Raw genomic sequence first — 16,866 nt, forward strand, 5'->3', positions numbered from 1 at the left:
CTTATATCTACTCAAAGACTTGCATGTGAATTTTCATAGTGGTGTTATTCATGAAAGCCAAAACCTAGAAACAATCCAATGTCCATCAACTGGGGAATGCATAATTGACATGTGGTATATTAATACAATGGAATATAGTTCAACAATAAAAAGGAATGAACTACAAATATATCCAACATGGATGAATCTCATAAACATTATGCTAAGTGACAGAAGCCAGAAACAAAAGACTATATCTTGTCTGATTCCATTTATATAAATTTTGTATTAAATGCAAAATGATAAACACAAACAGGTCAGTGTTTTTTTCTGGGCCTGGAGGGTTAGGAGTGGTGATTGACAGCAAACAGGCAAGAGGGAAATTTTGAAGTGATGGAACTGTTCTAAAATTGGATTGTGGTGATGGTTGAACAAAAGTATACATTTACTAACTGTAGACTTGAATATTTCAAAGGAGTAGACTTTATGGTATTTAAATTATACCTCAATAAAAGAGTTTTAAAAAAAGCCAATGTGCAATTTGCCAAAATATCTTTCCTTTGCCATAGTAATGAATATCATTCCAGATGGTGGAGGTTCCAATGGCTTCCACAATGTGGAACAGGGTTCTCTATTGATCAATGCACATATAGCATGAACAAGAAATAAACTATTGTTATTTTAAGCCACTAAGACTTGGGGGTTGTTTGTTATAACAGCATATCCTAGCCCATTCTGATTAATACAGAAAATGATTCCAGAGATGGTACCGACTCAAGTGAATATTACGTTTAGTCAATTAGGTCAAGGGAGGTTGGACATGGGAAAAAGAGTAATGTCTCGGTGTGGTTATCTGGTACATGATGCTGTATCAAATAGACAAAAAGCAGACTAAATTTTTGAGAGAATTGTACTGCCAAGGAACCACCTGCATTGGAAGAGAGGTGACTTTTTGAGGCTTAAAATGATCCTTTTGCCCCAAATGAGGCAGAAAAGGGCCAAGAAAGTTGCTCAGTTCCAAAGGAGGGCAATTTCTTCGATAGCCACTTCAAATGTGGCCAAAGAAATTATGGAAAATAAAGAATCTGTCAGAAGGTGAAGCCAGATGCCACAGAGAAAAATGGACAAGGGCACTACTGCCAGGAAGTGGGATCAAGGCCTAATCAAGAAGCATTCTCCTTTCCCAAGGGAGGGAGGCTCAAAATACGGGATTTGAGAGTTGTAACAGACCGATGTTGGCTGTGTGCTTCCTGTGCTTCATTTGTCACTTTTAGAGTGGAAGTGTTTATTGTGGATATCCTGCCTCTGTTCAACTAGTATATAAATTGTGTGTAGAGGGCAAATAACTTTCTAGTTCCTGGTGTCCAGATCAATCAGAGTCACATTTGGATTTGAAACAGACTACAGGGCATGTCACGAAGATGCCACAACTGGATGGGATTTGGGGGTTATCTCCCTTGGGGCAGAAGTGAGTGTATTTTGTGTGCAGGAAGGGGAGTGAACCAAATATCCGGACTATGGTAGTCATTGGTGCTGTTCACCAACTATTTCTGGTACTTCTCCTTTCAGGCACATGATAGGGCTGCACTTTCTTGCCCAGTTGAAGTTAGGAAAAGCTCTGTGATTTACTTTGAACATGAAATATGTGCCACTTCCAGGTAGAAGCTTTGAGTCAATTCTTATATACCATGCTCCCTTCCTCTCTCATACCAGATGACGGAGACTCCAGAAGCCCAGGGCCCTGTATGAGGACAATATGGAGTGGATCCCTCACTGGCCTGAAATAGAGAAGGAGCATGAGAGAAATTATCCTTTGTTGTTGTGGACATCTTCCTCCCATCATGTAGCCTGTGAACCACTAGCAGAGGTTTATCTGCTGAGAAGGAAGTAGACATGCAGGAGAGAGAGAGAAAAAATGGTCTCTAAAGCCCTTCTATTCTGAATTCAAATATTTCCTGAGGATCTCCCACATTCCTGCTCCTGGGTTCCACAAGACAACTTTTATCTGTTTAATATATGCCTCCTAAAGTTTTTGTTTTTCCACTAGCTCAAGTTGATTTCTTCACTTTCAACCCAAAGAGTTGTAACTAATGTGTTCCCAAATCCATCAAGCTGCTCATGCCCCAAAACAAAAGACAACACGAAAGCATGGGACACACTGGGGGATCCAGCCCAAATCCAGCCCAAATGGGGATGGGCAGAGACAAGCTGTTGACCACACCCATGTCCTCTTCTCCCTGAGCCCACAGCTAGACTACATATCTTTGTCTCTTTTGTCATTAGGTGAAGCAAGGTGACTGACCCCTAGCCAATGAAATGTGAACAGAGGATATGCATCACCTCCCTCACACAACCCTCCATGCTTTTTCCTCTTTGGCAGCTTGAGGCAAAAGAGCAGAGTGACCTTAGCAGCCATGCATTGAAGACGGCAGAGCCACAAGACGGAAAGAACCTGGGTTACTGAATCACAACATGAAAAGCCACCCAGGGTCAGGAACACCCGGTTTGTGACAGATGTTAGTTTACCCTAACTCATACAACAGAGGTGTGGGAGAATGTATTTCACACTGGATTAGCCCTCCATGGTTCTTGCAGACCTCTTCCTTTGATCCTCCCTAGAGCTGAATGAGGTGGTGGAATTGGCCCCATTTTACAGAGGGGTCAATAAAGTTCAGAGACGTTAAGTTGCTGGGGAGGAGGATCACATGCCACTACCTATCCAAGTTCAGCCTCAATATAGACCTCCTGATTTCCAGAGACCATTTTTTTTCCCACTGTGTTACACTGAATGCTAAAGATTCCACCTTAAACTGAACATATTAGCAGCTAATCTAAATCTCTGAACTATTAAAAAGATTATAAAAAGATGAACAAGAAGGCAATCCTCCCTCAAGACAACCATACCATCTGATTTATCTCTTCATGCCCCAATGCTCAGCCTAGAACACAGCAAGGCCTTCACATGTGCCTGTAAAAGTTTTTAAAAAAAGTCTTACCAAGAGACAAAAATTTAAGTGTACGTCACATTACAATTAAAGACCAGCAAAATAGATGTTGTGTATAACTTCCACATGTAGACCAACCAGAATAAGACCGTAATTCCATCAAGTGTAATTTATTTAAATAACAATTGCACATTGTAGGTAAACCAGTTGTAGCAATATGAAAATATAGAATTCTGAAAACATCTGGCAACTTAAACATGCATCTAATAATGCAGAGTATTCCGTAATACTAAGGAACGGAAAATAAAACATTGACTTTCAAGTTGGGATGATTTATTTGCACTTAAAAATACAATTTCTAAGATGACATCTGTTTTCAAAAATGTCTTAACGTTAAAAATAGGTTACAGGAACTGTTGTCTTCATGTTGAAAATTTAGATCTCATATCAGCATTAGCTTACAAATCATAGATGATAACATTAACCCAAAATCAGCAAGCGAATACTCATTGGGAACACAGTTTTTATATTAAAAATATCAGAAGTTCACAGTTTTCTTCTTTCTTCTCGACTTATATTGATAAAACGCTTTTACAGCTACAATCTATTTCACTTTCGGGTAGCAGATCCAATGCTTACTTGATCAGCAGATGGATGCTACTAACACATTCATCTTACATAGAACTGACATATCTTCAATTTCTAAAAATGTTTTGCTCTGTAAAACTGTGACTGGGAAAGATAGGACACTGAGCTCGAATGTAATGAGAAGAGAAAGAGTGAGATAAAATGCTGACAATTTTTACTAATAAAACATTGAATTGGAAAGTACATACAGGTAACTTTGATGATTCAACAGGAAACCATACATTGATTTACAAAACACTATAGCCTCTAACCATTTTTGTTTAACCCAAATAAAAGTGAAAAATACACATTATCAAAGAATGTCAAAATCCCCCTACGTGTCAAGGTAACATTAAGGGCTTTTAGGTCACCAGATCACAAGACAGGTTTATTGTTTGTGCGTTTTAAGGCAAAGCAAAATTTCCCAAGTGAAGTATCTACAAAATAAATTTACTTTGGAAATAAATTTCAGTAATAAAATAATACTTCTCGCTTATTAAATATATATTTTGCCTTTACATATGATTTAGCAACTTGCATCAAAAAATTCAAGAGTTCTATGAACATTTGCAAATAAATATTTTAAAACACTAGTATATAAATGTCTGCTGGTATTCATTCAGGTGTTTGAATGTCAACAGTTAGCAAAGGGAAAATAATAGTAAATAAACTACTTACTTAAAAATTTTCCCCTACCACAACACAAGAATGCAACACACTGTTGAGAACTAAGTAATTTTTCTGGACAGCACATATCAGTTAAACATATATGTGCTCCTTCTGGAAATCTTAGTTAAACAGAACCCAATGGTACTCTTTTCTAGTAAATTGGTTTTAATAATCAATAAATCAATAGCCTAAGATTTATAATATTTACCATAACCTCTTCTTTTCACGTAAATTATTTCCTTAAAAAAACAAATCATTGTATAGAAAGCACTTGCCTACTATGAGGAATAAAATCACTTGAGAAAAAAAGTTAAGTAATTTAATGAAAATTGTTTAAACTCATTTACTCTACCCAAAATTGCCACCTGGACACTTGGCTCCAATAAAGGTAAGAATGAATTAAAATGTCTGCATGATTTCCAAAGCAGGGAGTGTCATCCTTGCAAACTGAGAAAGACCTTCCAGCATTTCAAAAATAATGTATTATTTAAGTAATTATTATTTAAAGTAATTCCTTTAAAACTGAAATGATAAGCAATATTCTTTAATGTGTTCATTTTATCCAATTTCTCTATCAGTTCTGTTATACTAAGACCAACCTTTTTTTCCCTAAATGGTGCCAAACAGACTACCAATTATTAAAACCAATTTACTAGAAGATATTAAGCAGCAATAAAACAAAAGCTCCCACTGGGATATGCCAGCATCCCTTATATTCATCATTTAAATTATGTGTTTCTAAGAACTACTGGATTAACATACAAGGAATATTGTTTATTAATATGCAACACGTTTTACCTAATGAAGCTTGGTATTAAAGTATCTTGAGCTTTCCTATTACATATCCAATCTACAGGCATCTGTATGAATTCTTTATTAATTAAATACAGCAAGGTGGCTGCTTTGACTTCTCCATGCAAAGTCGTGTTACAGTATTACTGTGCTGACTCATTTGTAAACTAGACAGAATGGGGAACGGACTTCCTCCAAGGCCACATCCACATATCCCTTTGGGATGGATCAGGCCAAGAACCTGCTCAGCCTTCTCAATCCTCTTAACAGTCCTTGCGTCATTTCCTTCTGTAGTTATGAAGTTAAAAACAGACTGGAATGGATTCAACAGAGTCAAGGTCAGATAGTGACTGCTCAACACAGAAGATCTTCTCCCTCATGATAAATTCTGATGTGCCCTTTTCATTACATTTCAAGTTCAACATTCTGAACTAAATCTAACAGCAGATGTACAAAAGACAAAACTACCAACAATGAGAGGCAGGAATAGGGTTTCAATCCAATCTAATCCAATCTAATACATAAAGAAAAAATATGTAAATAATTGGTCTGTGGGAGGGGAAACAATCTGGAGAAAATCCTGCACTCCTGAAAGAATAGTATAAAACATTGTCTATTTAATATTTGTAAGCTGTTTTCTATCTATCCATCTATCTAGCTAGCTAGCTGATCAAGAAATATCTAAAGAGATGAAAAATATGTCAGTTATACCTATGCATATCACTTAGGTATCGTACACATTAAAAATAATAATAGGCGGCAAAAGGCATAAAATACTTAACTTTAAATAAACTATCTGCCAGATTATTCTCTTAAGTGGGTAACTTGTGCCTAAAAATCTTTCAATAGTAACATTGGCCTTGCCGAGTTAATGCTGAAACACTGATAATATAAAGGGATGGAAAAGGTCATCAAATTTTTCAGAATAATGTTAATCTTAGAAAATATTTTAATCATAAAATGTAACATCTCAAAGGCAAGAGTCACTTCCTCTACAACTCCTAAGTTTGTGCTGTTGCATCTGAAAAAAACAAGGAATGTCTGTAAAGTCAGATGAAAATAGCTTAAAAGGTCTTAAAAGGTCTTTTATTTTAGCATATAAGGAGATCTGGGGGCTGGGGGAGGAATAATGTTCAAATGTACCAATGACCTTGATCATCTGCAGAATAAACATGAGGAATAAAAGTTTATGGTACTTAAACAAAAAAAGCAAACTTCACAGACACATATTTGAACCACAACTGACAATGCAACTATGGTGATTGGGTGATCATAGTCGACAGCAAGCAGAAGCCAGAGCTCCAGGAAGCATGACATCGGGAGGCCTTTACTTTAAACAGAACTGCAGCGTGTATAAACAAATGCTCCCTGACACTCAGCATCACGCCAGCACAGGCCACTGGCCATGTTCAAGTGCTCAACAGCCACATGTGGCCAGTGGCTACCATACTGGACAGAGCAGGACTGAAGGAGAAACAACACTGCTTAGAAGCTGGGGAGGATGAGATACCTTCCCAAGATCCACTACAGGCCCTAGGAACCACAGAATCTTATGGCATCAAAACCATCACTGGAGCCTTCTTTAACTCATTTTAACTACATCTATTTGAGTTTATGATTTACAAGTATGGGGAGAATAACTAGGAAAAAAACAGAAATATGAAAAAAAAAAATCAATGATTAATCAGAGTAATTCCAGAAATTTTTCCAGTTGGTCACAAAGATCTTTTTTAAATTATTACTTTTAATGTCCAAAGGAAGAAAAATCGGTATTCGAAAACATCAACAGACTCACTTTCAAGGAATGGATGAGAAGTGGAAATCACATGAGTATTAATAGCAGGAGCTATTAGCACCTATCACAGTGTAACTACTCTACTAGTAGCTTCAAAAGAGGAAACACCCACTTTTCTTCGAAAGGGGGAATCTTTCGTCTTTACACACATCCCACTGATTTGAAGCCGTGATCAAAGACTCATAGGGTGACCTCAAAGTTCAACTCTAAGCTCCCAGGCAGGTAGGAATGATGGTCACATGGCTCTGCTAAACTCACTCCTCCACAAAAGAGAGGGTTATACTGTTAGATTGTTTCAATGATTAAAAATCTTCTTTGATGCTGATTAATCTGGACTTCACCTCCCTATAGCTTCTACCCACTTGCAGAAAAAACAGAATCAACGAATCTCCTTTTCCTATGTAACTTGGGACCTTCTTGTATCCAGGAGAAGCAAAGAAACATTAAAATATGTTCCTGTAAGAGGTGATATAGTTAATCTTCCACTAATTGTCAAGTGGAATTCATGCCTTCCTTGTCACCAATCCTACAAAGCATAACCTCTACTTGAGTCTTAAATTTACACAGCACCAATCAGAACTCTGGCTCTCCATTAAAAAAAAAAAAAAAAAAAGCAATTATACCAAGAACTACACAAATTGCACAAACTGTCAGACACATTGGCAGCCCAATCCCATCACATATGTCCCTCAAAACATTAGATGAAACACCGTCATTTCAGTACTCATTCTTCACAAAACAAACTGAATCACAAAAAAACTCCAAAAACGCAATATTAGCTGATGTCACAAGAAACTGGTACCATCATGATATCTTGAACGTGGCAGGAAACAGATAAATATTTGTACCATTAATGATACTATAGCATTTAAAAATCCATTGGATAGATTATCCATATTACCACATAACTACAAAAAGAATACAAAGTAAAAACAAAATAAGAAAAAATAACAAAGAAAAAATTTAAATGGGAGATATGAATTTCTTTTATATTTGTTTTGGTAATAAAGAGTTAAAATAAAATAAAAATAACCACTATTAGCTTAAATCTTTTTCATGTTACCAGAAAGAGAATTTTTTAATGACTTTCACTTTGACTTGGAGCTTCTCAAAAAAATAATATGAATGTTTGTAATTTAAAAAGATAATGCTACCAAAGATTTTTTAAGAAATTTGGAAACTTTTTTTCCAAGTAATATACAAAGTAATTATTGAACATGGTTTCCACTACTAATTGTAAGGACAGTTCATTTTATTTCCTCTTTTGTCTGGACCTCAAGTAAAGTTATGTGTTCATATTAATAGTCCATATTGAGATCTACCACCACCATACTATCTCAAGGGGTGGTACTCTGACTTGAGCTGTATTAATCGTCTTCCATTGGAAATACATCCTCAGTATTGGTCAAGAATTAGTACCTTAAAGAAAACAAGACAAATACCAGCCGGATACAGGCTCATGTAGCAGGGGATAAACAGCAAGAAGCAAATTCATAAACTGGGCTATTGTCAGTGCCAAACACATGAATAAATTTAAAGGTGTTTGAATTTCCACGCTTCTTTCATTTTACATCAGAGACCACAGACTCAGCCAATACTTTTGTGTTGATACTGTAATCAGTACATAAAAACCACAGTTATTACAACAACTCATATTCATACAGCCTTTCACAGTTTACAAAAAGCTATCATATACATTATTTAATTTTATTTATTTAAACTATATTTAAATTTAAATTTAATTTAATTATTTAATTGAGCCCTCACAAGCACCAAGCACTACGCTGCTATCCCCATTGGGAAAACTGAGTCCCAGAAAGAGTGAGTGACTTGCTCCATGTCAAGAAACTATTAACTAACAGAGATGGGCTCCTGATTACCAATTTGGAGCTGTTTCTGTTAAACTGCAGAGGTTTCCATGACAAGTTATTCTTCAAAATAGAAACAGAAATAGGACAAAACCCTGATTCATCCATTCATGAATTGTTTTCCCTCGCCCTGGATGCAATCTCTCTTTAGCCACAACACATACATATTTGGAGGGTGGGGAGGAGACAGTGATGATTGCAGAATAAAACACACACTAAGTAGGAATGGTTTGGATTAAACATTTTTTAACATTGTTTCCTGAAAATAAATACCTAATACACAGACTCACAGCTATAAAACTGAAAAAGACCTTGAAGACATCTGCTCTTTTTCCATTTCACAGATGAGGAAAACGTGGTGACGCAGAGAGCAGGGACTCTCTAAAGGTCTCCCTGGTAACCGCTAACCAGTAGCAGAGTCAGGACCACACAGAGTCGGGCTGGTTCTCCTCTGCTCCATGCCCTGATTGTGTTTCCTGATTAAAGGACTAATCACAGTCCATGTATTTACAAGGAACCATCACAGTGCTACAGAGATTAGAAAATTGAATCTTACTCACCAACATCATGAGTGTAAAAGTTATCGATATTTTACATATCATTTAAAGCAGCAGGAACTTTGATTCCTATAAGAAAAATAATCAACGTATATATTTTAGACTCTCATTGCTAAGGTTGAGGATAATTTCTAAAATATGACTTTTTCTTCCCTTTAGATACACAGAGTTTTTTGAATTTTGTTATTCTAATAGATTTAAATACATTCAAAAACAGGAAAGTCTTTCAAAAATGTCACCACCTTTAACTTACATAAAGAATAAAAAAACAATAACAATGTTTCATCATCTTTTCTAGATACAGGTCTCCTCAACCTATTGAGTCCATTATCCCATCCACTGCCTCTCTTTTTCAGGAGTCTTCAGGTGATTGTTAGGCTATTTTGAATGTAGGTGATTTTCATTTCCCCTCTTGAATTTAAATACTAGGCAACAAAATATCTCTGAAGTTTAACTGATCAACAAATCTAAAAATGGCTCAACTTGTAAGCCACTTGCTACTTAAACAATATTGATTTCTACATTAAAAAAATAATCTCATTAGACTTTATTGTACCTGTGAGTCCTTTAAAAGACTTCACTCTCCAATTCAAATGCAATATGAAAATCTTTTTGGAGAGGCAAAATATAAGAATTTCTAGATAGTATCGAACATCATTCCATAAAAAAAAAAAACCCAAAACCATTTATGTAGACCAACAGTAAACCACACAGATGACAGAAAATATTGACAATAAAATTAGTTTTTTTGTCTCTCATTCAGAAGATCACTTTTCCACTTTAATACAAGGTCTAATCTTTAGCAGATGTGGTAATTGAGAGAAAATTCCACCCTTCTTGTTCTGATCAATCTGAGGAAGGTTTTTTCCAGAGGTGAAGAGCTGCTTGAATTCTGAAGTGTAGCCTGGACTCCATGGAGTAATCTTTGTAGTTGTTTCTAAAGACAATAACAATAAAATTGTAATGTTAAAATTCCTTTGTATACCAGGGCACCACCACCATTCTCCCCTTCCTCATTCCTTATTTGCTTTCAAACTTGAATATGTATAACAGCGCATCTTGTTAAAATGTAGATTCTGGTCCTGGGAGGGGAGGAGGATGGCAATATTCTATATTTCTAGAAGCTTCCCGGTGGTGATCTAAAAGTCACACTTCGAGTAGCAAGGTCTACTTAATTCCAAACCATTCACAAACACAGCAAGGTTACATGGAGGGCTTAACAGTTTAAGCCTAAATAGTTGTGAACTATTCCTAAATAGGTGATCTCCTTTTCTAACTGGAAATTTTAAGGCAGCCTCCTATAAACAAAGTGAACATGATCAATCACCTGCCAAAAAGATTATCTTGAAACTCTCATGAAACAACAACTGTGACAAAGACAGCAAGATTACTCGGTGACACCAAAATTACTTCCTCCAGTTCTTATAGGCAAACGTCAATGGTATGGCCAATAATTATTGTGTGACAATGTCAGAGGGGCCAAAGAAATCCACAGATTATTTAAAAACTTAGATCATTCATGTTGACTTCTCTTTGCTAGAATTGTTAAGAATCAGCAAAATGGAATGGCTTCAACTTTGGGCTCCTGCTTTCACACACTGCCTTGGCCCATGGGTGAGCTCTAACTTCTTTCTTTGCAGTGGCATTCACATCTTTCTATAGCAATTCATTTTATACAGGTCTAAGGGCTATTTATGGGTAAACTTGATAAGGGTTATTACCCAGAATAAGGGTTATTATTCATAAGTCAAATCAACATCTTACTAGAGCTTACCACAAGATATAATTGAGTATTTTTCTAAATGTCTGGCTACTAATTTTGGTAACTTCGCAAAGCTCCTATCGCATAAGGGAAACTGCAGACAATTGACAGTCTTGAAATTATTGGGAAGGCTGTTTACGTTGGCATCATCGGTACTGGCTTGAGTTAGTGCTGACTTTTGATCGCTGATGGTCCTGCTTTTTAGTAGTGAATGGCTAGTCTTTTATTTTCATCATTATAAATTTGCCTTATTGAGCATTATTTAGACAACACTAAATATGTCCAAACAACGAATACTTGGAACAACAGTATTTATAGTCCCTAATTTTCCAATAGCTAGATTTGAAGACATATACATGTCAGTTGACATATAAGTCATTCTCATTCTCAACAAATTAACTTTAAATTTTAAAAGTGACTTACTCTCATATCTCCCTTTAAAAAAAAAACAAAGAAGCCTCTCTTGGCTCCACCATGTCCCTGAAGCTTCTGCCTGATTACTATGCTTTATTCACAGCAAAACATCCTGAAAGAGTTGCCTGAAGCAGCTGACTCCACTTTCTCACCTCACTTGTCAAAGTCACCGATGATCTTCATGCTGCCAAATTCAGCAGCCACTTCTCTGCTCTCACCTTGCCTGACCTCTCAGCATCTTCACAACTGACCACACTCTTCTTTTTGGAACACTGTGCTCACCTGGCTTTCCTGGATGTCTTCCTCACTCACTGGCCACTTCTTAATCTTATTGTTTAATCTCTAAAATGATGGCATATCCCAAGGCTCTGTGATGGACTTCTTTCTCCAGCTATATAATTTTCCCAAAATTACCTCATCAAGTATCATGGCTTTAAATATCACTGTCTCTGTGCTGGTGACTTTGAAATCTCTACATTCAGCCTTGACCTTTCCACTGACATCCATGATTGTATATTTGACTGCCAACTCGCCATCTTCCACATGGATACCTAATAGTTAGCTCAAAATATCATGGTCCAAACAAACATACTTTTTTCTCTCCCCAAACCTGCTCCTCTAAGTATTCCTCATTTCAGCAAAAAGCATCATTATCGACCTAGTGGCTCAAATCCCTAGTCTAGAGGTTACCTTGCAGTGGCTTCAGCCAGGAATGCTTCTCAGCCTTCTGGTGACTGAGCTTCTCAGGATTGGCTTTAATTACACAAATCTCAACTACAACATCACCTCCTCAAGGAAGCCTTCCAGAATCAACCCAATCTAAAATAACACTGAGGTACTCTGTACCATATTGTAAATCTCAGCACAGCACATACCATTGCTATTTTTCTTTTTTAAATTAAAAAAAAATTTTTTTTTTGTTCCCCCAAAGCCCCAGTAGATAGTTGTGTGTCATAGCTGCACATCCTTCTAGTTGCTGTATGTGGGACGCGGCCTCAGCATGGCAAGAGAAGCAGTGCGTCGGTGCGCGCCCGGGATCCAAACCTGGGCCGCCAGCAGCGGAGCATGCGCACTCAACCACTAAGCCACGAGGCTGGCCCCATTGCTATTTTTCTTATTTGTTTGTTTATTTAACATCTCCCTCCAACTAAGAAAGCAGAAACACTGCCTGTTTATGTACAGTTGTCTGTCTAGAGCCTTTCCCAGGGTCTGGTACATAACAGGTGCTCAACGAATACTTGCTAAATTTGAGTAAATGAACAAACCAATGAATCACTAAGCTATGTGTGGCCTAGAGCTATTTGGCATTCTCTCTCCGCTGCAAAAAGTGTTCAAGGCACACAGACCAGAGGGGTTTTTTTGTCCCCACTAAGTGAGTCATGATCACAAGTCTGAGAGCCACTGTCTAGCAGAAATGATAAAACGCTTTGAAATTGCCACAGTAGACAGAAAGAAGAGCGAGTCAGGAGAAGATTCAAAGGGCTTCTTCAAATCAGTGGTTCTTTAAGAAAATGAGAGATACGGTTGAATACACCAAGGGTCAGCAAATTATGACCAAAATTATGGCCCAATCTGGACACATCCATTTATTTACATATTGTCTTCTGTAGCTGCTTTCGATACAACCGAGCAGTTGCAATGGAGATCTTATACTGTAAAACCAAAAATACTTATTATCTTGCCCTTTACAGAAAAAATTTGCCAACCCCTGATATAGAAGAGAATTGGTTAGAAATCTGTCATACAGATGCTCACAATTACAGCAGCTGTAAATAGTCACAGGCTCAGGCATTAAGAAGGTTGGAAACAGCACAATTACAGCAAAAGCCATGAGCATAAAATAAGCATAAGTTAGCAAAGGTAACATTATTACTAATTTTTCATTGCTGTATTAACTTTTTAGTGTATAACATTACTGCTGTTGTTATGATGGTGTTGACATTCCTGACTCCACAGCAATCAAGGAAAAGCTGTCATCATCACTTACCTTGCAGTTTCTAGGACCTTTATGGCCTTGTCAATTTCCCCTTGGCTTTTGTACAAAAATGCCAACTCAAACAGAGTAAATGGCACTAGGTAGTGGTCATACTTCAGTAGCTTTTCACTAAAAGAGTGAATGAAAAGCAATTAAGTCTTAACAGAACAAGAAACATATCATTCTTTTTCAACATACATATTTTCCCCATTTCTCAGAAAACAGGTGCAGCACTAAGCCTATTCTCAGAGAAAAGCTGTCGTTATACAGTCAAAGCCTCTTATAAACTATGGCAATAAATAGTACGCTTTTAATACATTAATCTTTTATTTTATTCCTTAGTCTAAATCCAGCACTGAGGATTGTTTACTGCCCCTTAGGTAGACAAATGCATGCAGATCTTCAAAGATTAACCAAAAGACAAGATCATCCTCCTGAACATGAATATGTTCAGGAAATGACTCCATTTAGAAATAAGAATGCTGTATTATTTTTCACTAAGGTTCAACTCCCTTTGTATTGTTAACTCTAATAATGTTAAAAACCATCAATGAAGAAGTGGTCAACACTTCTGGCTTCAATATTATTATGGAAACTCTCTGACTATGAAACATCTAGAAGCACTGAAAAAAACATGGATAACACCCTTTCAAATGCATAGTGTAGCTCACAAGAACATAAGAAAAACTCTCGAACTGAAAACAAAACAAAATCAGTCTCTAAGTGTGTGGATAATGCCACAACATCCTGGGGTCTGCTTCAGTCTGAATCAACCAGGGCTGTGTGTCTCACTGTCCACACAGGAGATGAGGCCCTGAGCCCACATCAAGCAGAGAGCCAGGAGTGAGACTCTAGATAAAGCTGGGGCCCTACCCCATCAGAGAAAGAGTGGATTAGAAAAAACCACTCACTGGCATAGGAGGAAGACAAGAGTAGTTGGCTCCTTGGCCTGTGCTCCAGGTGGGAAGAAAACACATTTCTTGGGAAATTAACAACCAACAGGCCTGTCTACACATGAATATGAAATTCAAATTTACATTGCCCAAATGATCCAAGAACCTGTAAGCAATTAAATTAACACGAAAGTGGGCCTGGGCTGGAAAAGCCTTTGGGGCACCTGGCAGAAATAAAAGCAAAATCACTTTTCCTCAATCCTAGCCTCATAGGAGTCTCAAGATAAAACCCCACTGAAAGTGAGCTCACAATCCAAAATTACAAAACACAAGAGCAAACAATTCACTACAGATTCAATAAACACAACAAACAGCACAAATGAATCATCCTTTTGATTCTTATAAAAACACCAATAAAATAGAACTCAATGGATATTTCTTTAACATGTTTACTAAAATCAGTACATTACCTATTTGGGAAATAGACATAGTCTGTTTCCTTGTATATAATTACACCAGTCCTCTTACATTCTCATAAAATATTGTCAGAAGGAAGAGGATCAGTGGCCATGAGTGGAAAGGCACGTGGTACGGAACAGAGGACGTCTGTGGCTGTGATCTATTCGGCTTACAGTGTTTTCGAAAACTTTGAGCCAATATTTAAAAATCAGGAGATTTTACATAAAATCCAGATTCCAGGCTTTTCTTGAAAAATTGTAGGGTTTATTGTTACATCATACAGAGCAATAATCAATTAGAGCTAAGGAGTGGCTGCACTCTTTAGAGAGAACATACGATCTCCTCAATCTACAGTGCCCACCAATCCCTATTCCTGCCGTCATTCAGCAAGGTTACTGGTCTGGCCCTTGTAGACATTTGCATTTATGACTCCAGACATAGAGGAGAGGGCCAGATATCAGAACCTTGACTCAACTCTCTGTTTAGTAAAGGAGCAGGATATCATCAATAATGCAATGAAAAAAAAAAACCTCTCATTTATATACAGAAGAAATGCCCTTTGCCAAAAGAGAAGCAGTCACAGTGTTCACGGCATGTCTTTCCTCCCTGCCAAATTATTATCACAATGATGGCAAGTCTATTGACCCAACTCTGAATCCTTAGGAACCAGCACAGTCTCTGGCACAGAGTGGGTGCTCAGATATCTGTGGAATAAATGAACAGAAAAACAAATGTATGAATCGAAAAAGTATCAGAGGTTCAGTACATCACGGCCAGAGTTTAGATAGACACCTGGTAGCCTGGCCATAAACTGAGTTTTCGTGTGCTACCTTTAAACACCCAGTGGAAATGCATAAAGCCCCGTCCCACTTAGATTATAAGAAAACACTACTGGATCCTCTCTCTAGTACACCAAGTGAAAGGTTAGCAGCAGGAGATAAAAGCATCACTTTCTCACAGTAATTCCCCAGAAGCCACAATTTGCACTCAGGTTGGTGTCCCTGTTTGCTTTTACCTTTGGACAACATGATTGAAACACAATTCCGCTTGCAAGGGCCGCTGTAAGTTCTTCAGACAGCATCCTTTCAGCAACTTCACCAAACACTCGTCGTCTACAGAGTAGTCGGTCAAGTCTTCAAGCAAAACAAACAAAAAACCACACACAGAAAGAAAACTACTTTTAAAAATTCTAATTAAGAGGACGAACTAATAGCTATTAGGTTTCAGAGGGATTATTTAAAAATAAGGAAAACATTTTTAGCATTTGTTATGCCTCGCTAAATAAAATACAATGAAAATATTTTAACTTAAAAGACTGAGTTTACCACATTAACACACCATTTTATTAAGGGGTTCACTCTAGCCACTTAAAAAAAATTTTTGGGTGCTCATATTCTGAGTTATGTGACCTTAGATATAACAATAGGAAATCTGAACTCTAAATAAAGTAAGAGCTTTATTAATTCTCTAAAAGGTAAAGCTACCAGGAGCACGAAGGCTGCCTCCTCCTGTGGTTCGGGCATCTGACTGTGTTGGCTCCGTGTGGGAGAGGATAACTCTCCCATATGGGGAGGCAGATGGCTTCCTATCCATTAAAAATTCAGGAAGTAGAATACCCTCTCCAGATCATTATGTTTACAACTTATCAATTCTCCCCAGTTATGTTCTTTTGGGGAGAAATTATGTCACAAAATTAGACAAAATGGTTCTGAAGTACAATGCAATGTACTTAAAATCCTTACAGACTTCTACCTGCTTGAGGCTAATGTGAAGGGTTTTCTTTCACCACTTTTACCCTTTCAATCCAAGGCTGTAGAGTATTAAACAGAAGGAACCATATGACGTGTGACATCCATCTGACACAGGTAGCCACCTCACACCTACCACTTTTGAATTTGAGGATTTTTGCAAGTTAACGTGCAACTAAGAAGGCATTGCAAGACAGACTGATAATTGACACATTTCAGGCTGTGACAAAGGAGGGGGGAATAAACCAAACTAATGAGGCCCTGGGAGTCCCACATATTGAAACCCTCCTGCTTTCAGTACAAACCTCAGAACTCACCATTAACACATGCTGGTATTTTAGTTGGTAAACTGCTTGTCTATGGGAGGTTAATGATGCTACTTA

The 16,866-nt window shown here is 37.3% G+C and overlaps 1 protein-coding gene across 4 annotated transcripts in view; it reads right to left on the reverse strand.

The window, feature by feature from the left end:
* Positions 1 to 4,396: 4,396 nt before the first annotated feature.
* TTC39B (tetratricopeptide repeat domain 39B) overlaps positions 4,397 to 16,866 on the reverse strand; it is a 129,807-nt gene continuing 117,337 nt past the window's right edge. For all 4 annotated transcript variants that reach the window (XM_058565823.1, XM_058565820.1, XM_058565821.1 and 1 more), the window contains 3 exons: positions 15,751 to 15,868; positions 13,396 to 13,512; positions 4,397 to 10,169 (listed from right to left, as the gene is read on the reverse strand). In XM_058565823.1, the coding sequence (XP_058421806.1) occupies positions 10,079 to 10,169; positions 13,396 to 13,512; positions 15,751 to 15,868 (326 nt within the window). In that variant the 3' untranslated portion in view covers positions 4,397 to 10,078. The remainder of the gene's footprint in view (positions 10,170 to 13,395; positions 13,513 to 15,750; positions 15,869 to 16,866) is intronic.

This window comes from Diceros bicornis, chromosome 22, assembly GCF_020826845.1.
Source record: "Diceros bicornis minor isolate mBicDic1 chromosome 22, mDicBic1.mat.cur, whole genome shotgun sequence".
NCBI lineage: Eukaryota > Metazoa > Chordata > Mammalia > Perissodactyla > Rhinocerotidae > Diceros > Diceros bicornis.